The 26,444-nt window shown below is 40.1% G+C and overlaps 1 protein-coding gene across 1 annotated transcript in view; it reads right to left on the bottom strand.

Annotated features, from left to right (window-relative positions):
- Nucleotides 1–10,195: 10,195 nt before the first annotated feature.
- The window catches only part of EMX1 (empty spiracles homeobox 1), an 87,216-nt gene continuing 70,967 nt past the window's right edge, over nt 10,196–26,444 (bottom strand). Inside the window, exon 3 of the mRNA XM_077478080.1 lies at nt 10,196–10,768. Coding sequence (XP_077334206.1) covers nt 10,601–10,768 — 168 coding nt within the window. The 3' untranslated portion in view covers nt 10,196–10,600. The remainder of the gene's footprint in view (nt 10,769–26,444) is intronic.

Here is a 26,444-nt window from a genome sequence, read left to right as displayed (position 1 = left end):
TATAGTGTCTACAAAATAGGGGATAGATTTATGGAATTTATTTTATTCATTTTTTTTGTAGTAATGGCGGCGATATGCAATTTTTATCGGGACTGCGTCATTATGGCGGACACATCAGACACTTTTGACACAATTTTGGGACCATTGACATTTATACAGCGATCAGTGCTATTAAAAATGCACTGATTACTGTGTAAAGGACACTGGCAGGGAAGGGGTTAAACACTAGGGGGCGATAAAAGGGTTAAGTGTGTCCTATGCAGTGATTCTAACTGTGGGGAGGGGAGAAGCTACCTAGAACATGACAGCAATCACTGCTCCCGATGACAGGAAGCAGTAGATCTCTGTCATGTCACTAGGCAGAACAGGGAAATGCCTTGTTTACATAGGCATCTCCCCGTTCTGCCTCTCCGTGACACGATCGTGGGCCCCCCCGGCGGACATCAAGTCCACGGAACCAGTGGGCAGGGTCACGGAGCATGCAGCGGGCGTGCACCCACATTGCTGCATCTTAAAAGGGATGTACCTGTACGCCCATTTGCCCAGCCGTGCCATTGTGCCGACGTACATTCTGGCAAGGGGTTAATAAATTTTAATGCAAAAAAAAAAAAACTTAATATATAACCCATTTTTTTTTGGTAAAATATAAAAAATGATGTTACGACAGTTAAACAAATACCTAAAATGTCACATTTTAAAATTGCGCACACTTGCGGATTGGTGCCAAACTACGATACTTAAAGCAGATCTCTACCCAAAAGGGGAAGAATCTCCGCTAGTTTGTGAACCAACCTCCCCCTCCTCCACTGCCACATTTGGCACTCTTTGGGGCGGAGCGGGGAGCAGGCACCTGATTTTGACAGGTACCCACTTCCACTTCTGGGTAAGATCACCGCACAGCAATCTATGACATATCTGGCCCCTCCGTTCAGTAAGAACAGAAACCGGCTGTGAAGCCTGGCTTGCAATGCTGGCGCCTGCACCCCAAAGCTGATGGACGAATCGACTTGGGGTGCCGATCCCAGGACAGGTAAGTGTCCTAATTTTACAAGCCAGCAGCTGCAGTATTTGTAACTGCTGACTTTGTATTTTTTTTTTTTTTTCAGACAGAGCTCTGCTTTAAAAATCTCCATAGGTGATGCTTTAAAAATTGTTTTACAGGTTATCAGTTTAGAGCTACAGAGGGAGGTCTGGTGCTAGAATTATTGTTCTCGATCTAACGTTTGCGGTGATACCTCACATGTGGTGCAAACATCGTTTACATATTCAGGCACGACCCATGTATTTGTTTTCTTATGTGAGCACAAGGAGATGGAGTGCTTTACATTTTTTTTATTATTTTATTTTTATTTTATTTTTATTTTTACACTTTTTTTTTCGATAATTGGTATCCTATCACAAGAAATGGTCACGTCCCTTGTGATAGAAATAGGGCATGACAGGTCCTGTTCATGGAGACATCTGGGGTCTATAAGATCCCAAACATCTCTACCCTGCAAAGCATGAGATTAAAAAAATGAAAAATTTGATCTCTGCTTTCTAGGAAATAAAATGTAATTGTCAGAGCGGGTGTTCCGTCAGATTAGGCGACCTGTCGAAATGTGCAACGGAAATGAGGTTTAGTCACCGCCATCTTGCTACACCCCGCACCCGTCCACAGTAAGGATATAGAGAGAAGGGGACAAGCGGACATCTTCCAGATAAGGCCTGTAGCTGCAACACTCACTGGCCACTTTATTAGGTACACCTTTCTACTGGGTTGAACCCCCTTTTGCCTTCATTCTTGGTGGAATAGATACAACAAGGTGTTGGAAACATTCCTCAGAGATTTTGCTCCATAGTGACATGATGGCATCACGTAGTTGATGCTGATTTGTCGGCTGCACATCCATGATGTTCCACCACATCCCAGAGGAGCTCTATTGGATTGAGATCTGGTGAGTGTGGAGACCATTGGATGAGATCTGGTGAGTGTGGAGACCATTGGATGAGATCTGGTGAGTGTGGAGACCATTGGAGTACAGTGATCTCATTGTCCAGGGGTGAGATGATTGGAGCTTTGTGACATGGTGCATTATCCTGCTGGAAGGAGCCATCAGAAGATGGGGACACTGTAGTCATAAAGGGAGGGACATGGTCAGCAACAATACTCAGGTAGGTCGTGGTGTTTAAGATGCCCAAAGTGTGCCAAGAAAATATCCCCCACACCATTACACCACCAGCAGCCTGAACCGGTGATACAAGGCAGGATGGATCCATGCTTTCATGGTATTTACACCAAATTCTGACCCGACCGTCTGAATGTCGCAGCTGAAATCGAGACTCATCAGACCAGGAAACATTTTTCCAATCTTCTATTGTCTAATTTTGGTGATCCTGTGCCAATTGTAGCCTCAGTTTCCTGTTCTTAGCTGACAGAAGTGGCACCCGGCGTTGGTCTTCTGCTGCAGTAGCCCATCTGCTTCAAGGTTGGATGTGTTGTGCATACCTTGGATGTAACGAGTGGTCATTTGAGTTACTGTTGCCTTTCTATCATCTCAAACAAGTCTGCCCATTCTCCCCTGACATCAACAAGGCATTTTCATCCACGCAACTGCCGCTCACTGGATATTTTCTCTTTTTCGGACCATTCTCTGTAAACCCTAGAGATGGTTGTGTGTGAAAATCCCAGTAGATCGTGAGTTTTTGAAATACTCAGACCGGCCCGTCTGCCACCAACAACCATGCCACGTTCAAAGTCACCTAAATCCCCCCCCCCCCCCCCCCATTCTGATGCTCAGTTTGAACTTCAGCAAGTTGTCTTCACTACATCTAGATGCCTAAATGCATTGAGTTGCTGCCATGTGATTGGCTGATTAGGAATTTGTGTTACCAAGCAATTGAACAGGTGTACCTAAAAAAGTGGCCGGTGGGTGTATATATTGAAAATAAAGTACACTCCATGAAAATGGCTGACTTTTTCAACATATAATATTTGAACAGACACACCTTCAACATTTATTCAAACAGTTCCTACTGTACAGAGTTCATTGAAAAAGTATTCATACCCCCTTGACATTTCCCACATTTTGTCATGTCACAACCAAAAACGTAAATGTATTTTATTGGGATTTTATGTGATAGACCAACACAAAGTGGCACATAATTGTGAAGTGGAAGGAAAATGATAAATGGTTTTCCAAATGTTTTACAAATAAATATGTGAAAAGTGTGTGGGGGGGGGGGGGGTACATTTGTATTCAGCCCCCTTTACTCTGATACCACTAACTAAAATGTGGTTGAACCAATTGCCTTCAGAAGTCACCTAATTAGTAAATAGAGTCCACCTGTGTGTAATTTAATCTCAGTATAAATACAGCTGTTCTATTAAGCCCTCAGAGGTTTGTTAGAGAACCTTAATGAATAAACAGCATCATGAAAGCCAAGGAACACACCAGACAGGTCAGAGATAAAGTTGTGGAGAAGTTTAAAGCAGGGTTAGGTTATAAAAAACATCCCAAGCTTTGAACATCTCACGGAGCACTGTTCAATCCATCATCTGAAAATGTAAATAATATGGAGCAACTGCAAACCTACCAAGACATGGCCGTCCACCTAAACTGACCGGCCGGGCAAGGAGAGTATTCATCAGAGAAGCAGCCAAGAGGCCCATGGTAACTCTGGAGGAGCTGCAGAAATCCACAGCTCAGGGGGGAGAATCTGTCCACAGGACAACTATTAGTCGTATTCTCCACAAATCTGCCCTTTATGGAAGAGTGACAAGAAGAAAACCATTGGTGAAAGAAATCCATAAGAAGTCCTGTTTGCAGTTTGTGAGAAGCCATGTGGGGGACACAGCAAACATGTGGAAGAAGGTGCTCTGGTCAGATGAGACCAAAATTGAACATTTTGGCCTAAAAGCAAAACGCTATGTGTGGAGGAAAACGAAGGGCTCCTTCACACGGACGTGTCTGTGTACAGAGCCCGCTCTCTTCACCGGGGGTCGCTCCGTCGATCCCCGCTGAGCTGGCAGATGACAGGTGTGTCTCTACACTCTGTTCAGGAACAGATCTATCAGAGCGCTGCTCTCCTCTATGGGGGATCGGATGAAGACGGATCGTAGAGTCCGTCGTCACCCGATCCGATCTGCAGATGGATGGAAAAATAGGTTTTTCCTCCATCACACTTTTTCGGATCGGAGCGGGTCGGATGTCAGCGGACATGTCACCAATGACATCCGTCCCTCCATAGACCTCTATGGAGTGTCCATTCAGGTCCGGCCTGTTGGGTCTTTAGGTGGACCTGAACTGATCGTCCATGTGAAAGGGGCCTTCTGCACATCACCCTGAACACACCATCCCAACTGTAAAACATGTTGGTGGCATCATCATGTGGTGAGGATGCTTTTCTTTAGCAAGGACAGGGAAACTGGTCAGAGTTGATGGGAAGATGGATGGAGCCAAATACAGGACACTCTAGAAGAAAACCTGATATGCCACGTACACACGTTCGGACTTTCCAACGGAAAATGTTGTTGAAAATTTCCGATCGTGCGTGGGCTCCATCTGACTTTTTCCATCTAAATTTTTGACACACAAAGTTAGAGAGCTGGATCTAAAATTTTCCCACAACAAAATCCGATCGTTTAAATTCCGAACGTGTGTAGACCATTCCGACGCACAAAGTGCCACGCATGCTCAGAATAAATTACGAGACGAAAGCTATTGGCTACTGGCCTCTTTATAGTCCCGTCGTACGTGTTTTACGTCACCGTGTTCTGAACGATTGGCTTTTTCGACAACTTTGTGGAACCGTGTGTATGCAAGATAAGTTTGGGCCAAAATCCGTGTAAAAAAATCCAACAGATTTTGTCGTCGGAATGTCCGACCGTGTGTACAGGGCATAAGAGTCTACAAAAGACTTGTGACTGGGGCGGAGGTTCACCTTCCAGCAGGACAACGACCCAAAACATACAGCCAGACCTACAATAGACTGGTTTAGATTAGGGATCTCCAAACTACGGTCCTCCAGCCAGGGGCAGACTGACCACTCATGGGGCCCCCGGGCAATAGGAGATTACGGGGTCCCCAGGTAATCAGAGATTATGGGGCCACACAGCATACACACACACAGTATACAATTACACAGCATACACACACACAGTATACAATTACACAGTATACACAGACATGTTTCTATTGGCTGAGAAGGAGAGGTGGGGCAGCTATAATCTGGGGATTTTTAGACCAAAAGGATGTCGGTAAGGGACATTTCAGAGACAGATATAAAAAAAAATTATTTTTACATACTGTCCCTGGTTTTACTGAGGCTGGCAACCCTGATGGAGCCCCCTAGTGGCCCGGGGCCCTCGGGCAGTGCCCGAGTGGCCAAATGGTCAGTCCGCCCCTGCCTCCAGCTGTTGTGGAACTACACATACCACGAAGCACTGTAAAACTTTGACATTCACTGACATGACTAGACATGATGGGAATTGTAGTTTCTGAACAACTGGAGGGCCATAGTTTGGAGAGCCCTGGTTTAGATGAAAGCATATCCATGTGTTAGAATGGTCCAGTCAAAGTCCAGACCAAAATCCAGTTGAGAATCTGTGGCAAGACTTGAAAATTGCTGTTCACAGACGTTCTCCATCCAATCTGACAGAGCTTGAGATATTTTGCAAAGAAGAAGAATGGGCAAAAATGTCACTCTCTAGATGTGCAAAGCTGGTAGAGACATCCCCAAAAATACTTGCAGCTGCAATTACAGTGAAAGGCGGTTTTACAAAGTATTGACTCAGGGGGGCGCCATACAAATGTACCCCCCACACTTTTCACATACTTATTTGTCTAAAATTTTTGAAAAAACATTTATCATTTTCCTTCCACTTCACAATTATGTGCCACTTTTGTTTGTCTATCACATAAAATCCCAATAAATAAATTTACGTTTTTGGTCGTAACATGACAAAATGTGGAAAATGTCAAGGGGTATGAATACTTTTTTTTACAATACAAGCTCCCCAAATTGAAGTATATGCACCCCAAATAGTGATATAAATTGTACCCCGTCCATTATACAACCTCTGATGATGAATGAGAACAAGAAGTCCTTCATCTGTTTTTTTGCTTATTGGGCCCCCATCTATGTAAGATTTTACATTGGTACATGTCAAGCCGCTTATTGCATACAAGCTTTTAAATATTTTTTGTAATCATAAAAGGTTTTCTACTTTTTTTATATATAAAACGTTCTCAGCCCGTGCCTTTATAATCCAACAAAAAGAAGGTTCTTTCCAGATATATATATAGAAGCAGTAGAAATACCGCTGCATGGCTACAGCCGAACAAGGGGGCCAAACTGGTTAATGTTCAGACCAAACCATTGGCTCATCCCCAGTGACAATACTGTGCCAGACTTCCAGTTCTACTCCTACCCCGTTTCCCCAAAAATAAGACCTAGCGTGATTGTCGGTGATGGCTGCAATATAACCCCTACCCCCCAAATGAACCCTACCCTGTTTCCCTGAAAATAAGACCTAGGGTGGTTGGCGGTGATGGCTGCAATATAAGCCCTACCCCCCAAATGAGCCCTACCCTGTTTCCCCCCAAATTAAGCCCTACGCTGAAAATAAGGCCTACAAGGACTTTAACTATCGCTTAGTTGGGGGGTAGGGCTTATATTGCAGCCATCACTGACAATCACGCTAGGTCTTATTTTCAGGGAAACAGGGTATGTTGTCATCCCGTCACATGGGCTTCGGATAGAATTTGCAAGCGGACATGCACCTTGTGCAGGCGATGCCACCATCAGGAAATGTGCCCTGGGGAATGCCATGAGGCCATCACTGGAGAGCCTGTAGACAGTATGTGGCTGCAAGTCTAGGAGGCTGCATTACTTTCCTTTCCTGCAATAGGTATTTCAGTTTTGGTGAGATACTCCTCGAAGGTTAAATACATCTAAAGGGACATCAATCCTGCAAATTTGCTAATTAGGACACAGAGAGTGCAGCAGGTGATTATAATGAACCTGATCCTACCATTCGGAATCAGTCTGGTAAAGCAACCTTCTATTTTTTTTTTTTTACAACTACAAAAGGTGGGAATCTGTTAAAATCCCTGAAATGTACATTGATCACCCAGAGGTAATTGTTTTATTTGCAGTTTTAGTTACTATTTAGGTAAATCTGGCCATACATTCATAGCTCCCAACTGTTCCTGATTTTGAGGGACTGTCCCTGATTTGGAGCAATGTCCCCTCTGTCCCTCATTCCTCCTCATTTTGATCTGATCCATATAGTTGTATATACAAATCTCTTTTTTCCTTTCAAAAAGTGTTCCCCAGTGCTAAATCTTTCATCCAACTTCTAAATTGCTGCATTTATACATTTCAAAAGCCAATATAAAGGAATAGTAGTGGGAAAAAAATGCCTTGTAGATTTAATTACCTTTTTTTTTGTTAATTCTCCTTTAAGGGGGTGTGACAGAGGGGCGTGTCCTATGCCTGCATACATTTTCTAGTAGGTGTCCCTCATTCCCATCTCAAATAGTTGGGAGACACGAATACAATACATTCGGTTTATTTTCCAATCATTAATGGGGTAAAGTTGACATTTGTTTTTGACTGCAGTTGCAAGTAAATTCAAAAAAGCAGGTTTGAAAGTTGTTTTCAATTGAATAAACTTCTAATCGTATATTTGGTTTTCATTTGGGAAAATCCCTTCCTTCCAAAATCAAATGTTAAAAACAAACAAAATTTTGATGACATTTGTCAAGTCATCAAATGTTCTGATCAGAATTTTCACACGAATGTATATATGAACGTTCGTTTGGAAATCTACTAGTGCAGGCATCACTAAATAGCGCAACCGCAGTCGGTATCTGGACTAAGCCCAGTGGTGGTCTGTCCATTAGGGGCGCCTGGACGTTGCCCCCTCTATCCACACCACCCCTCTATATGAATAGATAGAGCTCATGCTATGAATTCATATATCCATGCCACTCCCCTATATGAATAGATAGAGCTCATGCTATGAATTCATATATCCATGCCACCCCCCTATATTAATAGATAGAACTCATGCTATGAATTCATATATCCATGCCACCCCCCTATATTAATAGATAGAACTCATGCTATGAATTCATATATCCATGCCACCCCCCTATATTAATAGATAGAGCTCATGCTATGAATTCATATATCCATGCCACCCCCCTATATTAATAGATAGAACTCATGCTATGAATTCATATATCCATGCCACCCCCCTATATGGATAGATAGAGCTCATGCTATGAATTCATCTATCCATGCCACCCCCCTATATTAATAGATAGAACTCATGCTATGAATTCATCTATCCATGCCACCCCCTATATGGATAGATAGAGCTCATGCTATGAATTCATCTATCCACACCACCCCCCCCTATATGAATAGATAGAGCTCATGCTATGAATTAATCTATCCACGGCCACCGCAGCCACCCCCTGTTAATGCGTCCGGCCCCTTTCAGGATGCCGGGTGCGTGAATTACAGCGAAGGGGGTGTTTTTTTTAAGCACCTGATTAGAGTCATAGGCTCCAATAGGCTTCGAAATAGGGTGGGCTCAGAGAGCAGAGCATTGCGCCATGAGCCCACCCAGGTGTTGCAACAGCAAATTAATATTCGGTATTGAAACACTGATCCTCAATCTGGCCAATCAGAAGCATGTCTGAGACCAGTTTTCTGATTGGGCAAAAAGAGAAGAGTCCCAATTGGCGACCGAGAAGGAGGGAGGAAACGGGAAGCCGGCATGATGCCCATGGAGAGCAGGGGAAGGGTAAGCCACCAGTGAAGCCTGGGAGATGCACTGCCCACCATGGATGGGGTAAGTGCTCCAGACGCAACTGATCGACCGACATACGAGGGGGGTGTTTGTTACTGTTTGCCGCCCCCCCCCCCCTCCAGGAAAAATTACCACCAGCCGCCACTGACCGAGCCACTGTCCCATCCGGACTGCCACAAGCTTTTCACCTCAGCTGCCCCTGCTATCACAGCAGAGTGGAGAGGTAGGCAGAACAGTTAGATAGAGACCGGGAGGTACTGCAGGTTAGGACAGAGAGCGGGAGTCGGAGGTGCCGGACTTAACTTTTTCAAGTTAACTAGCTGATGATTGTTTGTTGGATGTAGGGTGGTCCCAGCAACCAATCACCTGGTGGTTACCTTGAAAAGTTAACTACAGCAGCTCCCACCCTCCACCCAGAGCTGTCTTTACTCTCGCTCTCTGCTTAGTGCCCGAGTAAGGTAGAAGAGTGAAGGGGCAGAGCTCCATGGGGCTGTAATGTTAATCGGGGGGAGTGCAAAGCTGCAGGGTCTACAATGGAAATTGGGGGTACAAAGCTCTGGCAGGCTGTAATGTGAATAGGGGGGAGGAGCTGCAGGGGCTGCAATGTATATTGAGGGGACAAAGCTATGTGGGGTGGGCAGACATTCAGGGGCTGCAATATGAATGGGGAGGAGGGGGCAGAGCTGCAATGTGAATGGGGGGCATAGCTGCAGTGGCTGCCATGTAAATTGGAGGGACACAGCTGTGGGGGGCTGTAGCGTGAATGTTGTAATGTGAATGGGTGGAGGGGGGCAGAGCTGCAGGGGCTGCAATGTGAATGAGAGGGTAGAGCTGCAAGGTGCTGTAATGTGAATGTGGGGGCAGAGCAGCAGGGGGATGTGATGGGAAGGGGGAACAGAGGACACTGCTGTGGGAAGGGGATGCTGTAAAGGGGGCAGAGGGCACTGCTGTGGGGGTGAGATAAGGAGGGCAGAAGACACCGCTGTGGAGAGTGATGTGAAGGGGACAGAGAATACTGATATATGGGGGGACTGAGGACACTGATGTAAGAAGGGGAGCTGGGATGTAAAGGACCTGAGTCATCTCACAAACATGTGATTCGGACCTCTGCTCGAAGAATTTTTTTTTGATCGGATCTCCAAAAATTTTAATTCAATACCTCTGTACTAGTGTATCGACCAATCAGCCAGGGGTCAGCTTAAGTCTCTAATATTTCTCTATATGTATCACATATATGTCATCTCTACATGTATGGCCTTTGTTGTGCATTATTTTTTGCCTCAATATTGAATTGCGGTTAATGTTTGACCAAACCTGTCTACCATGGTGCAGTAGTTTCAATTCTCTTTTCTAATTTTCTTCCCTTCATATCACTACAGGAATGTCCACTCTGTTTCAATATTATTTTTTATTAACACACATTTACACACTAAGTTGGTAATAACTACTTTTTTATCAGATAAAGAAAATAAATAAAAAAAAAATTAAGAAAGGAAATAAGGAAGGCCAAAAAAAGAGATTTTTTTTTCTTTTTGTTTCACAACCATATAGTCAACGGTCGTTTTTACAGCTGATAAAAGTCCATAGTGATATCAGCTTGGCCTGGCCCACGTCTCCATGTGGTTTGACAAGTGTATGACTTTCTCCATAACACTGGTCTATCCGGGACTCAACAGCTTTGTGGAGAGATTCCATATTATTTGTTCTGGGTCATTCCCATTCAGTCATTTTTTAAATGTATTCTTCCAGCTGTGAAAGTCTGTGATCAGTTTGGGGCGCTAAGAATCCACCCACTTAGTCATTGGATGTGACATCAATGTCTTCCCCATTGGGTTGCTTGGTGGCCATTCTCCATCTGTTAATGTGGTGGGAGCCTTTTTTCTTCTGGTCGGAGTCTGGTCCTTCTTCCTCCAACTTCTGTCTCTTGTACTTGGTTCTTCTGTTCTGAAACCAGACCTTCACCTATCAAAAGAAATGAAAGAATTTACCTTCTGTAATTTTATTTAGTGTCAATTACTTTTGAGTAAAGTTCAAAATATTAACAACAACCTACAAAGCCACCCACAACTGTGCACCCGGCTACATCACCAACCTTGTCATAAAATATCACCCAAGCTGTATTCTTTACACCTTCCAAGATGTCAGATGTCTAGCTCCCTGGACCTCAACCTTCCAAGACCTATCTCCCTGGACCTCAACCTTCCAAGACCTATCTCCCTCGACCTCAACCTTCCAAGACCTATCTCCCTCGACCTCAACCTTCCAAGACCTATCTCCCTCGACCTCAACCTTCCAAGACCTATCTCCCTCGACCTCATCCTTCCAAGACCTATCTCCCTCGACCTCAACCTTCCAAGACCTATCTCCCTCGACCTCAACCTTCCAAGACCTATCTCCCTCGACCTTAACCTTCCAAGACCTTTGAAGACCTCATCACCTTACATGATAGCATCTAGGACTTTCCCAGAACCTCTCTCTACCCCCGATCTGTCCGGATGTCTTTTACTCTGTCTACCTTTAGGTGATCCCTGAAAACTCATCTCTAACTCCTCCAAATTACTTTGTCGAACAACTCCCTTTAGATTGTAAGCTCCTCATGAGCATGGCCCTCCTAACTGCCTTGGCTTGAATTATATGGAACCTGCAACCTGAATTGTATTGAAACTGCAAACAGTTTTATACAATTTTGAAGAATAATAATAATATTTTATTTTTAAATTATATCTACGGTATTTTTTCTTGTTAAGCCCCATGTACACAGCTGCTGGTAAACGGACGTTTAGGAGCAGTCAGGAGTTTTTTTACGCTGCCCCTGAACTCTCCTCTATGTTATCTTATCTGTCCATGTATACAGGGTCGTTTACAGTCGTTTCTAGGCAATTGAGTTTAGAGGCATTTTTTAGAATGCAAAAAAATGCATTCAGAAGCTATAGGCATTTCAAGCGCCAACCACTTCTAAATGCGGTAACTCACGTTTAGCTGCATTTCGTTTAGAGGCGTTTTTCATTTTTGGCTATTTTCCAAAAAAAAAAAAAAAAATATATATATATATATATATATATATATATATATATATATATATATATATATATTTTTTTTTTTTAAATGCTTCTAAATGCAAAGGCTGCAAAACTGAGGTTTTAAACGTGGGTTACCATCTGCCAAGTTAAATCGTTCAGGAGAGGTTGTAAAAACGTCCATGAACATGTACATGAAGCCTTAGTCACAGTAGGGTTTTTTTTAAGGGTCATTTTGTTTAACTTTTCTTCTTTTTTTTTTTTTAGCTGGTGTTAAGAACAAAGAAAAAAACATTTTTTACTTCCCCTTTTATAGAAGCAACAGGAAGTGAGAGGAAATAGCAGGCAATTTTCACTGAAACAAGGTTCCCTATTGGAAATTTCACCTTTGTTTCTATTCTAGAGGCAACTGACAATTTTTTGATTTTCTCTTACTTTTTTCTCTTGGCAACAACGGTCACAAAGGACAAAAAGAATCTTCCTAGTGGGCAGTGGGCACGCAGACAGCAAGAAAAACATTTAACCGGTCCACATTCTATCCAGAACCAAAAGAAAAAAAGTTTTGATTTTAGATAAGCTTTAGTAATATTAAATATTTTTATATTCTTTAGTGCCAAAAACAAAATTATTTTAGATACACATGAAAAAGAAGATTTTTTTTTTTTTGTTTATGTTTTATATATACAGTATATTTATTTTCTCTGTTTAAGATTTTTTTTTTTCTATCCTTTTATCTTTATTTGTTTTTCTGTCTCATGCATTGTAGCTATCTATACCAGTAACATATTGTTATTTTTTTTATATTATATTTTATATATTTTTTTTATATTATTGTTATCATCATATCAGGATTTACTGTATATAGCACCGTTTCTGCAGCTCTTAACAAAGTAAATGGAATATTTAATTTTATTTTGATAACTGATTATAGCAAGTACTAATATCACTGGAAAAACACACGAAACACAAAATATTCTGAGTGTCCCCCACTGATCCCAGCGCCCTCCGAAGTAAGTCAAAAATAATCACTAACAAGCTGCTATCATATAAGAAACAAATCACAAAAATATATAGTATATAACATCCATCAACTTGTTACCCCATATATACCATATTGACAGCGCTGAAAAAATTAAAAAAAAAATAAATAAAATTTAAATAAACAATAAACTAATAACTTTTAAAGAGGATAATACTTCTATGATTAGAAATAGAAGTCACTAAAAATGTTCAGAACAGTCCCAAACATATAAGCCTGAGTTTTCAATTGAACGTTCACACTCTGGACAATCAGGAAAAAGAATCCGTCTCCAAGAAAAGAACCACCAGTGCATGAAGAGTCTGACAGTCGGTGACACCCCTTATGGTAATCCACTCACCAGACCCCCAAGGGTTAACAGGCACTTCGTTACGACTGCTAAGGTAATCTCACTGGTATCCCTCTGGAGAATCTTCTTGTCACACCACCACTCAAAAGTTTCTCAACCTCAGATTCCCTGATATCCCACCGGTAAAGGTTCACTTGGTTCTCATTTACAGCAACGGATTCATATATAGGAAACGACAAAACATAGATTCCATAGTGCAAAACTGTTTTATTATTTAAACTCTTATTTAAATTTTATTTTTATTTTTTAATTTTTTTTTCAGCGCTGTCAATATGGTATATATGGGGTAACAAGTTGATGGATGTTATATACTATATATTTTTGTGATAACTGATTATAGCTTCCTGCATTTTGATGTCTTGGGTAATTTATAATTATTGAACCTGATTAAAAGCTCAAAATATGATTAATAAAAGAACAACATATTGACATGTGAAGATTGCTTTCATCTTATACAAGATGATATGACTCATTCAAGATTAAAAAATGTTTTTTTCCAGAAAAGACTACAAAAAGCCAGGTTCAAACATTGTTTTGTTATCTTTAGAGCAGGATTCTACCTATCAGTGTGTATAAGCCAGCTGCAGGGATGAACCATTGCTTTGTGCTATAATATGGGAAAACATTTTGTTTAAAGCACATAATTGGATGATAGCTTTTAAAATTTTAAACTTTCAAGTCATATAAACATTATTATATAACAATAAATTACATTAGATTTAGCATGTTTTCCAGAACAAAGACTGTCAGACTTTTTTAACTTCAGAAAGCTTACACTTGTGTACAAAATTTGATTAATTCATTTACAAAATATGCTATTCTAAAAAAAAACCTTAAAAACTTTTTGTTCTCAAAGGGGAGCTTAAGTTGTATACAAAATTAGATTAATTCATTTACAAAATATGCTATTCTAAAAAAAAACTTCAAAACTTTTTGTTCTCAAATGAGGAATAATTTACCAGTACCAAAAATTGACCGTAAGGTCGACCTTACACAAGTTTCATATAATATGAGGTTAACCCTAAACACTACCAATTTGTATGTAATCAGCCAGGCCCTTGTACTACATAGTTGAAGGAAAATTTTAAAATAATTGAATAAGAAAATGTTAAAATGTATGGCTGGCTTAAGACTCTTATTAGGGTACTATTATTTAATACATGTATTTATATAGCGTTCTAAATTTATGCAACACTTTACATACTCTACAAGTCCATGCCCTCAAGGACTTTAAAATCTGAGGTCACTATCTCACATGCATGCACATGCTAGGGCCAATTCAGACAGGATCCAATTAACCTACCAACATATCTTTGCACTATGGGAGGAAACTGGAGTACCCGGAGAAACACACGGAAGAACATGGAGAACACATAAACTGCAGATAATGCATTAGGTAAAGGCCTTTGATGCACACTGTAAACCTAATGTTAGCGAAGCCTTTCTTGATTTTGTTTTGGAAAGATCAGAGATGGGTGTAGTTGTTATATCTATAAAATCTGATTCTGTCCCTATTAGGGTTGTGTTCTACACATAATGCTAGCTGCTGCCAGTAGCACTACAATGGAAAAGAACGGAGATCCATTAAAAATGTTTAACTCAGCCAGTGGACTTTCCTCCACTACCCCAAGATTATCCATCGCAGTTCTGCATGTATGGGGCCAAAAACCACAATGCTGGTATTGCTATAATGGAAAAGAGTGGAGATCTGTCAAAAAATGTTCAATTCAGCAGGTGAACTTTTCCCCCAGAACTCCAGGGTTATCCATTGCAGTTCCACATGTACGAGGTCAAGATCCACAATGCTGATAGTGCCAACTATGGAAAAGAATGGAGATCAGTCAAAATGTTTAACTTAGCAGGTGCTAATTTCCTCCAGTACTGCAAACTTATCCATTGCAGTTCTACATGTATGAAGTCAAGAACCACAATGCTGGTAGTGATACAATGGAAAAAAGTGGAGATCCCTCAAAAATGTTCAACGCACCAGGTGGACTTTTCCTTCAGTAGGTTATCCACAGCAGTGCTTTTTACACAATACCTTGCCTCATAATTGGGGGGGAGGGGGGGCAGAATGGCCTGAGGGACGGGGAAATTTGCCACCCTTGGCTAGTACTAATAATATACATTGAGTGGCCCCAAGTGGAGCAACTTCACCATTCAAACATTAATCGGAGCGGGACCACAATTAAACAGTTATGTGCTCCTTGTTCAGACCTGCTACTACATTGTCTAGTAGATGAACGTTTTCCATCACCATCTTCCTTTGTCGCTCTGAGATATCATGGGACTAGATGCCTAGAGATATGAGAATGTATGTCACTATAAACCATGTCCTTTAGGAATGTTTGCTTTTCACTATGTCAATAACTGCAGCACCATGGCACAGGTTTCGTGGTCCAATTAATTTTTTTCCCACTACCACGAAGCAGTCACTTGGTTGTGTTGGCCTTCAAAGTCTAAGGTTTCTAGTCCTCCCTTGCCCATAATCAAATTGTCAAGACCAAAGTTATCAGATGTATGTGTGGGCGGCATCTATCTACCTTTTATTGTATGTCCACTTACAACATTTTTCACTCAAAAACCCAAATAATTGAACAATAATAAAGCAATGGTGAATGCTCTTGTTCTGCCTGGATCAAGACTTTCAAGCAAAGTATTAGAGAATTGTATGGGTCTCACTGAGTAAATTAATATTCCAAGCTTTTGAGACAACCCAGGCCGTCTCACACCCTGACTGAAGAAGAGGTTTGAGCCATCTCAAAATTTGCAGCTACGATTTGCTCCAGTCCAATAAGAGGTATCATTTAACTCTGCATTTTTGTCAGTGAAGCAAGCACAGGATTGGGAAATTGGCGTAAAACGTGCATATTTTAGTAAATCCAACCCTGTATTTCCGGAGTCTTTGAGCAGTTTGACGTGTCAACCCTACATGCGTTGTGTTAAGAAACAACTGTATTATAAGTCAAGTCATTTACTCATTGTATTGGCTCGAGTTTATCTGGGAAAAGATGATGGTTTAATATGTCGTCTAGCGGCGCTAATAACATTGAATGGTCTGCGGAGAGGGGGAGGGGGGGAGGAAATTATCGCATGCGTGAACAGGAAAAAAAAAATAACATATATTTCAAACAGAATCTACTGGGTGAGAACTCAGCGTGATGGCAATTATACACATTGACTAATTCCAAGATATTCAGCGTGAGCCGCAAACTCTCAGTTGGCCACAATCCACGAGAATGTGAAAATGCAAACTGCATATTTAATACTCCAATTTTAAAATGCAAGAGTACATGATCATCTCTCAGAAAGGAGGCAGTCATACACCCGATGACAAGTAGACAGCTAATACGTGGCACACAGATTCAGGGTAAAAGGACTCTAAAGAGGAGAGTAAACAACATCTTAAAGGGTCTCTAAACTCCTATCAGCATTGGTATTACCTTACTCTACTTATCCATTGACTTTAGCATGTTGGGATGTTATTTTCTAATTGTACACGCCTACCCTCTTTTTGCTCTCTTGTAGTTTTCTTTGTGCTTATGTGCACCATGCTGGCCATAGTAGGGCACATTGTATGTCCGGTACAATAAAGGACATGATACATTATATGGCTAAAAGTTTGTGAACATCCAACCATCAAAAGCATGCTGGACATCCCATTCCAAACCATGGGCATTATTATGGATTTGCCCATCCAGCAACCTCCTCTCTTCCCTTTGTAGCTATAACTGCCTCAATTTGTTTGGGGGAAAGCTTTCCACAATATTTTGGAGTATGCCTATGAGCATTTATGCCCATTGAGCCAAAAGAGTTTTTGTGAGGTCAGGTACTGGTATTAGTTGAGAAGATCTGGCTCCCAATTGGCGTACCAGTTTAACCCAAAGGTGTTCAGTAGGATTGAGGTCAGGGATCTGTGCAGGCCACTCAATTTCCTCAACACCAGGCTTAACTTTCCATGTCTTTATGGAGCTGGCTTTTTGTGCAGGTGCACGGTAGTGCTGAAACAAAAAAACAATGTTTTATCTGAAAGACAACTGCCCACAAATATTGTACAGTGGTTAGACATTATGCCAACAGTTTGGTTAGGCCACAATGTAACAGGGAGAGATTGGGCAGGGAATAAAAACAAAAGTGTATTTTTTCAGAGATAATAGCAAACAATATTGTTCAGTAGCTGGAAAGTAAGTAAGCAGCTTGTTAGGCCGCAAAATAAGAGGGAGAGACAAGATAGGTTTTATATTGAAATAGAAAGTAAATTGTGTGTTTTGGGAGATAATAGCCAAAAATGGTGTACAGTGCCTGGACAGTGCATTTCCAGATAGCAGTGGGCATCAGCTGTCATCCAGAGCAGCAAAAAAAAAAACAGTATAACTACCTCCAAGTCTAGAGGTCTGGGCTCCACTGTATCCAAGTTCAATCCCTCCTATACAATCTACTAGAAATTTTCTGGCCTGGGTTGCCCCAGAGTGGCAAATTCCCAGCCATAATTTGTTTTTACTTCTATTATTTTTTCTTTTTCATTTTCTTCTGTATAACTGGTGAAAAAAGCCTCCAGTCCTCCAGTCCGTGGCCTGGGCAGTCCCATATTTCTACCTGCCATCACGATTTTTTGATGTATTTTATTTTTTGTTAAAAATTATTTAAAGATTTCCTGTTTTTACTGTTAATATTATTATTTTTTTCCTTGTAAGCTCATCCCTTCCAAGCAAACATGGGTAGGGATGGCGATGCAAACTGGGTAACAATATTGGCAGCTGGGGGGGGGGGGTTGCCACATTTAGTGGGAGACTAATTTCAATCCTTCTTCAGTCCTTGTTTACCTTTGTCCAAGAACAAAAGGGAAAGGGAAGACAACAGAAGACAATAACCTTATAATTCCATGACCACAGCCCCCAAAGTGAAGTCTTCAAACAAAAAGTAGCATGTGTCAATGTCCATCCCACCATTTCATGTAGCGACCTCCCCATGTCATCTTTTTGCTGGAGAGGAAGAAAAAAAAGTTCCTAAATCCCCCACACTCCCAGCACCTGTATGCCAGTTGGCGCTTGAACTGCTTCAATAACAACTTGTGAAAACATTTTCCTTCCTCTATGACCTTCATTATTTTTTTTCTTTTAAGTTAAACCTATTTACAGACTTATTTTTTAGGTTCAATAAGTTTTTATTGTAATTTTTTTAAAGGTACAGACTTATTTTTTTATACTTTACCTTTTTTTTTTCTTACATTTTTAAGAACGTAAGGCCATCCCTTCCCTTATTGAGTAAACACAGGTAGGTACAGCAAAAATTTAAATGAAAAAAATGGACTACTAGGCGTTGAGGATGTATCCCTGGCTAGAAAATGCCCAATGTGCATTGACTGTACTTGCCTGTCCTGCTGCATTTGTGACTGAGAAGCTGACTTTATATAAAATTAATCAGACTCGGATCACAGAGGTCCACTGAACACCAACTGCATATATTACTGATAAAATCAATATATTTACGCTTAACCAAGTGCTTTTCATGTAAATCTCGCTGTTGCTTCTGCTGCTACCAACCAACATTTTCACCTCCCGACACGTTTCCTTCTTCTTCTTTCCCTTCACTGTGCAAAATAAATAAAACTACTGACTCCCTCAAATCCAAAAGCTGAAGCTCTAATTTTTTTACCTTCTGTCTCAACATTAGGCCTTGTTCTCACTGTCCTGTGCAAATTTTAAGGAGCCCCTTGGTATTCACCAACACACTTCCCAAGGGGTGAGGGACTTTGCTGCAGAATGGACTGTCAGGAACAACTGGCTCGTGCCCTCTAATCACCCCAAAATAGAAAATATAATAAAAATAAAAAAAGGAACCGATCACCATTGATTGAATAAGGTATTCAAGATGTTGACAATTGAAGAGCTAGCTATCAGTCAGTTGTTGTGGACCGATATTGGTCCACTAACAGTATTTTTGTGTGTGCAGATACCACCCTTTCATATGCCCTGCCAAAGCAAACCACAAGTTACTGTGCCAATACACACTGCCTAGGCATATTCCAGTTGTCACCACAAAAAAATAAGCCCTGTGAAAAAAAATTACAACCAGCAAAACAAAAATAAGCCCTGTGAAAAAGCCTGTTATAGATGTAGAGCATGTCAACAGGCTGCAAAAGGCTGCAGGACATCGGCAGCATTATGAAAAAGGCAAAGGCTCTCCTCACCCAATAATTAGTGGGAATGCTTTAACAGTCCCACTATTGTTATTCTTTTTTTATTTATTAATCATCTTTTTATTCTGTAAGTTTTTTGGCTCTACGTAACTTCTGCATACTTTCAGTTATTAAAGCCATTCAACTTTTAAAATGTTCAACTCTTTCAGGTGATGATGGGACTTCTTCAACTTTTTTTCTACTATATATACTTTTTAAAATATTAAGATTTTTAACACTTTTTTTAACATTGAAGTCAATGAGAGCATGCTTAAAATCCTTAAAATCTTCTTCCGCTACCAAAAGTTTCAGCTCCTTCATACTTTCACCTACAGGTGCCAAACTTTAAAATGTTCACATAATATTCAGCTATCTGGCTATATCTTTTCAATTTAGTGATCATTTCAGAAAATTTCATTAATTTAGGGCATCCAGGCTTTTGTTGTCTGTTTTGTTTCCATGGTTACCAAAGCTTCTTATACACAGTGATGGGCCGTGGGGGGAGGGGGCTGGAGCATCTCAGATTACAGAGCCCGGGGGAGAGCATAGACACACCATGTACTGATTTATAATAGAGGAATATCATGTGGCAGTTTTGATAGGGGCAGTTTTGATGGTGGCAATATGATGGGGCAGTTTTGATGGTGGCAATATGATGGGGCAGTTTTGATGCTATTCAGCATTCCCACGCATTTTCTCCAGGAAATACATTTTCTAGTTCTATAAGGTAAACAGGATTTGGCTACCCTCATGACATTCAGTAAATTGTCTACATCTACTTTGACAGACCTGCCAGTGCCTACAAGTGCCTGTACATTGTTAATATGGCTGCTATGTCCTCACCCTTTAACCTGAAAGGCCCTTTTTTGGCTACACTAATCCAGTTGACCTAAGTTTCAAGGCCAGGCAGTGTTTTATGGTCACCAAATAATTTTGTTTGGTGAATTCCCTCATGAATTTGCCAGGACAGTGATCCTTGAACATACCAAACCTATGGTAGCAGTGAACCCGATCCTAATCCCTACTGTTGACTTAGGTACCTTTGGCTAGAAAGAACCGAACGTAAATCTTTAAAGGGGTTTCCACATATGTTGGCCATATAGGTGTGATGGGTAGGTTTTCACAGTCTTTTGCCATATAGTGTACTTCAGCATCTGCTTAAACTGTATTGAACAGTGAGCACAATATACAGACATCATTGAAGTCCACTTGGATGATACAATTTTTTTATCTGTAGAGATTGTTTTTTAAAAAAAAAAAATTTTCTTCAGCTCACTATCGAATATTTCTTCAAGTGATGTTATGAATTTTCCTATCTGGGAAAAGTTGAAGAGACACGACCAATACATAGTGTTATAAGTTAATGTCCAATTAGACGTAAATGAATATACAACTATTCCTGATTATTTTCTGACCTGGATACACAGTGTGTGTGTATGTTGGTGAAGGATTTTTGAAAGGTTGGACTGTTTCTTACAGCCAATTTAAATCTTTGAGTGGCGGTTTTCAATAAGTCATCTGACTCATGATTGACCTGGGTCTACCAAATAAATTTATAGCAAAATGTAGGGGTACACCAATACTGATATCGGTGCCGATGCCAAGCATTTGCATGAGTATCGGTACACGCTCAAAACTGAAACCGATACTTTGCGGTGTAATTTGCGTCAATACAAAATGAATAGGGGCAAATTGCACTGCAAAGAATCGCATATGACTTGAACAGGAATGCAGTGCAATTCCTGTCTGAATCACATGCAATTTCCCCCACTGCTCCTGTATGTGTGTATAGAAAAGGGAAAAGCGCCTATTTAGTAGGCAGTTTAAAACATGGTCCGCCAATGATAGCAAATCAGGAGGAGATGTAGAGGCGGTCTGCCCCCAAGCTGACATCACTTACACCTTATACCCATGGGGTCTAGACATCTCTCTGTACACACAACCTCAGATCATGGTGCAGTGGCAGAGTGTTACGGACAACTTTTCCTGCAACAGTATATATGCATTACTTGGTCGGGAAGAGGTTAATGGCCACAGCCTGTGTGCAGAGATATAACCAATACAGGAAATTAAGTAAAAAAATAAAAGCCTAAAAAAGAAAAAACGAAAGTAGCCACCCTATCTATGAACTGCCAAGCTGTAATATATGGGCATCTCTGTTCTTGGGGTTTGATACACTTTAATAGTCTAGCATCTTCCAAACACCGAAATGTTCATTTTGGGTGGACTAACCCTATAATTATTCTCTTTGTTGATGTGTTGTTACATAAGAATGTGGCTCAACCATTCAACAAATTAACTCATGTTGGACAGTTTGCATTGGCCTCCCCCTGTCTAAACAAACAGAAGGTGACAGACCTTTAGCAAACCTGTAGGGAGGAACAAAAGAACAAAAGAAGTCTCAGTCTCAAATTGTCACCTTCGTCACTTGTGTTTCTCCATGTTCAAAGGTGTCCTCCTTGAGTGATTGACAAGCCTGTATGTTGTGACAATTGACCCGATTTCTATAAGGAAATGCAACATCTACTTTCACAAAGGAATGGTCTTGGGTCAAATCCTATGCCTTCAGAAGTTTTGGCCTTTCCAAGCTCAAAATCTACTCAGAAGGATTTCGCTGGTCCTAAAACTGACCACCAGCCAAACAGCTGAATACACAAGAATTTGTATTTTTGTTCATCTGGCCTTCCCCACACCTTCATTCTGGTGACCTAAAGTTGTTTTGTACTGCAATCGAGCCATGTAGCCTGCCCCCCCTCCCCCACCCCTATCCTGTGATTGGACGGTAAAAGAGCAGCAGTTCACCCCACTGCCCTCTCCTCCTGTCAGAATGATTCCGATCATGCTATATATCTGGTTAGGCCCTTTGGGTTTGCTCTTCCCTGCCATAGGTTGAATGCTGCTGAGCAGAGGATGGTATCAGGACAGACTCAAGTACATGCAACCAGCTGCATTTAACATAGGGGTTGATTTACTAAAGCTGGAGACTGCAAAATCTGGTGCAGTTTTGCATGGTAGCCAATCCAGTTTCTAACTTCAGCTTGTTCAGTTAAGATTTGACAAAAAAACATGAAAGCTGTTTGGCTGCTATGCAGAGCTGCACCAGATTTTGCACCCTCCAGTTTTAGTATATTAAACCCATAGTCCACCTTTTGCACAGAAAAAAAAAAAAAAAAATATATATATATATATATATATATATATATATATATATATATATTATATATATATATATATATATATATATATATATATATATATATATATATATATATATCTGTCTATCTATCTATATATATACATTATATATATATATATATAGATAGATAGATAGATAGATAGATAGATAGATAGATAGATAGATAGATAGATATAGAGATATAGATATATATCTATATATAGATCTAGATCGATATATATATGTATATATATACCATGTTTTATGTTACACCCTAAATATAGGTGGAGGATGAATCATGGTGTAAAATGTGGACTATGCTTTTAAATATAGATTCTATGGTTATTTAGTATTTAATATTCTAATTGAATATGAAATGAATGAATGACTACCCATACATGAGGTGAGCTTCACAATTATGATAGGAATACAATTTTAATGGGTTAAAATCAAGACTGAAATATGGCCTATTCCAGTGATGGTGAACCTTGGCACTCCAAATGTTTTTGAACTACATTTCCCATGATGCTCAAGCACTGTGCATTGTAGTTGAGCATCATGGGAAATGTAGTTCCAAAACATCTCAAGTGCCAAGGTTCGCCATCACTGCCCTATTCCATTTCCACGGCGTAACCTTGGGAATGGGTTCTCTACTGCATGATGTTTTGGAACTAGTTCAAAAACATCTGGAGTGCCAAGGTTCGCCATCACTGCCCTATTTCAATTCCACGGCGTAACCTTGGGAATGGTTTCTCTACTGCGTGATGTTTTTTAAACTACATTTCCCATGATGCTCAAGCACTGTGCAGTGTAGTTGAGCATCATGGGAAATGTAGTTCCAAAACATCTGGAGTGCCAAGGATCGCCATCACTGCCCTATTCCATTTCCACAGATTAACTTTGGGAATGAGTTCTCTAATGCGACAATAGGAGCCAGATAAAGAAAAAGAAAAATAGAAATGGAATAAAAATATGTATTGTAATAGGATGGAGAGAATTTGGTTTCGGAGGAGGGATAAGAGAGACTGGGTTTGTGTGATTAGGCAGGGTGGTTTGGGGTCTGTTGAAGGTGGTCCATCATATAAGTAGCTTTAGGTTGTGGGTGAAAGAGATTTAGGAGTAGCATAGCCAAGAGCCAAGAGATTTCAAGTAAAAATAGGCTAAACTTTTTATTTTTTCATTTTGGATAGAGTAAGGAAGGGTTATAATACCAGATTTTTTTTTTTTTTTTGCCATCTATGTCCCATTGAAGATATTTACCATAATTTCCTGCCCTGTAGCTAAAATAGGAAATAAGAGGAAATCCATGCAAACTAAGGGAATCCCTTGGGGCCCTCTAGGTCAGTGGTTCTAAACCCTGTCCTCAAGTACCCCCAACAGACCATGTGTGCAGGTCTGCCTTTATCTTGCACAGGTGCTTTAAATCAGAGTCAATGGCTTGGTATTTTGGACAGCTATTTTATCTAAGAGAAATTCCCAAAACATGTCCTGTTGGGGCACACCTTTGGGATGAATTAGAGCAGAGACTGCAAGCCAGGCCTTCTTGTCCAACATCAGTGCCTGACCTCACAAGACCTCTAGAAGAATGGTCAAACATTCCCATAGACACACTCCTAAACCTTCTGGACATCCTTCCCAGAAGAGTTGAAGCTGTTATAGCTGCAGAGGGCAGGCCAACTCAATATTGAACCCTACGGACTGAGACTGGAATGCCATTAAAATTCATGTGCTTGTAAAAGGCAGGTGTCCCAATACTTTTGGTAATATAGCGTATGTTAGGTAAGTGGCGAGTACAACATGAATAGTAATTTGGGTGGCTGCTTATACTCTGAAGTCTATAGGAATGAATGGAATTGCAGAGCAGCTGGGATCATTTTTGATAGGATGAGGTCTGTGAATCAGGGACATATGAGTAGAGGATTGGGGGTTGGAGATGCTCCGATGTAAGTATATTTGCAAGAAAGGTGCACTTTAACACAGTAGTATTAGGGTCAGCTAGGTCAAAGCTAGGAGTCACAACACAGGAAACCAATTTATTCTTATCTTGTTATCAGTAATAAATGGGTAATTGAAGAATTCATTAATTTGGAACCAATTTAAACACCACAAAATTCTTTCCTGAGGCTTATCAGGGCATCCACAGTGATCATATGTATTTTTGTTCAAATTTTTAATTTCCAAACCAAACATTAATTTTCAATCTTTTTACTATCAAATTATTATTTTTTTTATAAAAATAGACAATTCGAATTTAACAAGTTGAGTGAATGCTTCTGTTTTACAGCCCTTTTTATTTTATTTTTACAACCTCCATATATAATCCATAAGACATTTAAAAGAAAAAAAAAATTAACTGATTCTATCTGCTCCATAGAAATATATTTGTTGGATGAAATTGAAAATTAAATTGTCTATGTCTCATATTTCTCTGTTTAGTCTTCTCTCTGCTTTTTTTTTTTTTTTTTTAATCTATCTACTTTTTTCTCTTTCTTTCTTTTTCTTTCACAAAAACATAGAAGTGTCCCATTTTTTTTAAATCTTTTTTAAATTTCTTAATTTTTTATAATAAAAAGATTAAAATATACGTTTGGTCTAAATGTTTTAATTTGGAAATAAGTATATACTCTCTATGAATGTCCTTAATAGACTCATGTTATTAAATTGTTACATTTATTAAATGTAGTTGTTAATTTAACCACGTATCTTATTTTATTAGGTATATTATTTTATCAAATTATATGTTTTTAAACATTCAATTCATCTGCTCTTAAAGAAAAAAAAAAAAAAAAAAAGCTTTCTTGATGTGAAAATATAATTTGTGAAAATGTTTGTGTTTAATTTTCTTATGAAGATTAACGTGTTTAAATTACTGCATGAGTTATGGTTTTTTAGTGCATTCATGACAAAGTTAGCTAGGGGCATACAAGAAAAAGGGGCATCACATCCAGATATTTTGTAAATACATTTAAACAGTTTTCACTCAGATGTAGCAAAAACTTCCTGCAACCCATGTCCATATTAAATTAAAAACAACCAAGTGTTGAGTAAATCAAGATAATGGTGTACATGGCAACTTACTAAAGAAAAATAAAGAAAAATAAAACATTTTTAGAATTAAAATGTTTTTTTTTTTTTTTGTTGCATACAAATTTGCATAAAGATTTGTGTTTGCATGAAAAATATTTTACATGAAAGCCAAGTTTAGACCTCATATGTGATGCTGTGGTGCACATCTGCTCACATGTTGCAATTGGTTTGAAATGCAAAGATTAAAGTAATATGAACCCCCCCTCCCCCTTTCCCTTTTTGATCTACTATATTTAAATCCACCAAGAAAACATTCCCTGGTATTTTTTCTTATTATGTGGTCAAGCATTTACATTTTGTACTGTTGTAAGCAACTTAGCGCTACTTCCCTGAATTTCTAGCTGGGGGTCAAGCACTGAAAGCAACTCACAGAAAGGTCACATGATGGTCTTTGTTGGGTCTACATACCCCGTCATCCCTAGGGCCATCTAAACAAAGCACATGCATGCCTCTTCCCTATAGAGGTTCAAAGAGTCTTGGGAGGAACAACTGACTTGGAGGAGTGGCTAGGAGTGGCTTGATGTCATGGGCATCAGGCTTGTCTGTATTCAAATGACCATCTTTGTTGGGTCTACATGTCAGGTCAAATGACAGTTAGGTCCCATAACTGTCTTCCTTGAGCCCACACGTCCAATCCTCCCTAGGGCCATCTAAACAAAGCACATGCATGCCTCATTCCTATAGAGGTTCAAAGAGTCTTGGGAGCTGTTGTCCAACAACCATGGGAAATGTTGGCCATCTACCTTGGGAAACCTCTAGATGTACACGAGGTCAAGAAGGTAACGGTAATCCC

This window comes from Lithobates pipiens, unplaced genomic scaffold (genome assembly GCF_037356315.1).
Source record: "Lithobates pipiens isolate NorthernLeopardFrog02 unplaced genomic scaffold, aLitPip1_a1.2 Scaffold_13, whole genome shotgun sequence".
NCBI classification, from domain to species: domain Eukaryota; kingdom Metazoa; phylum Chordata; class Amphibia; order Anura; family Ranidae; genus Lithobates; species Lithobates pipiens.
Note: the sequence above shows the minus strand (reverse complement) of the source record. Positions and strands in the feature narration are given on the sequence as shown.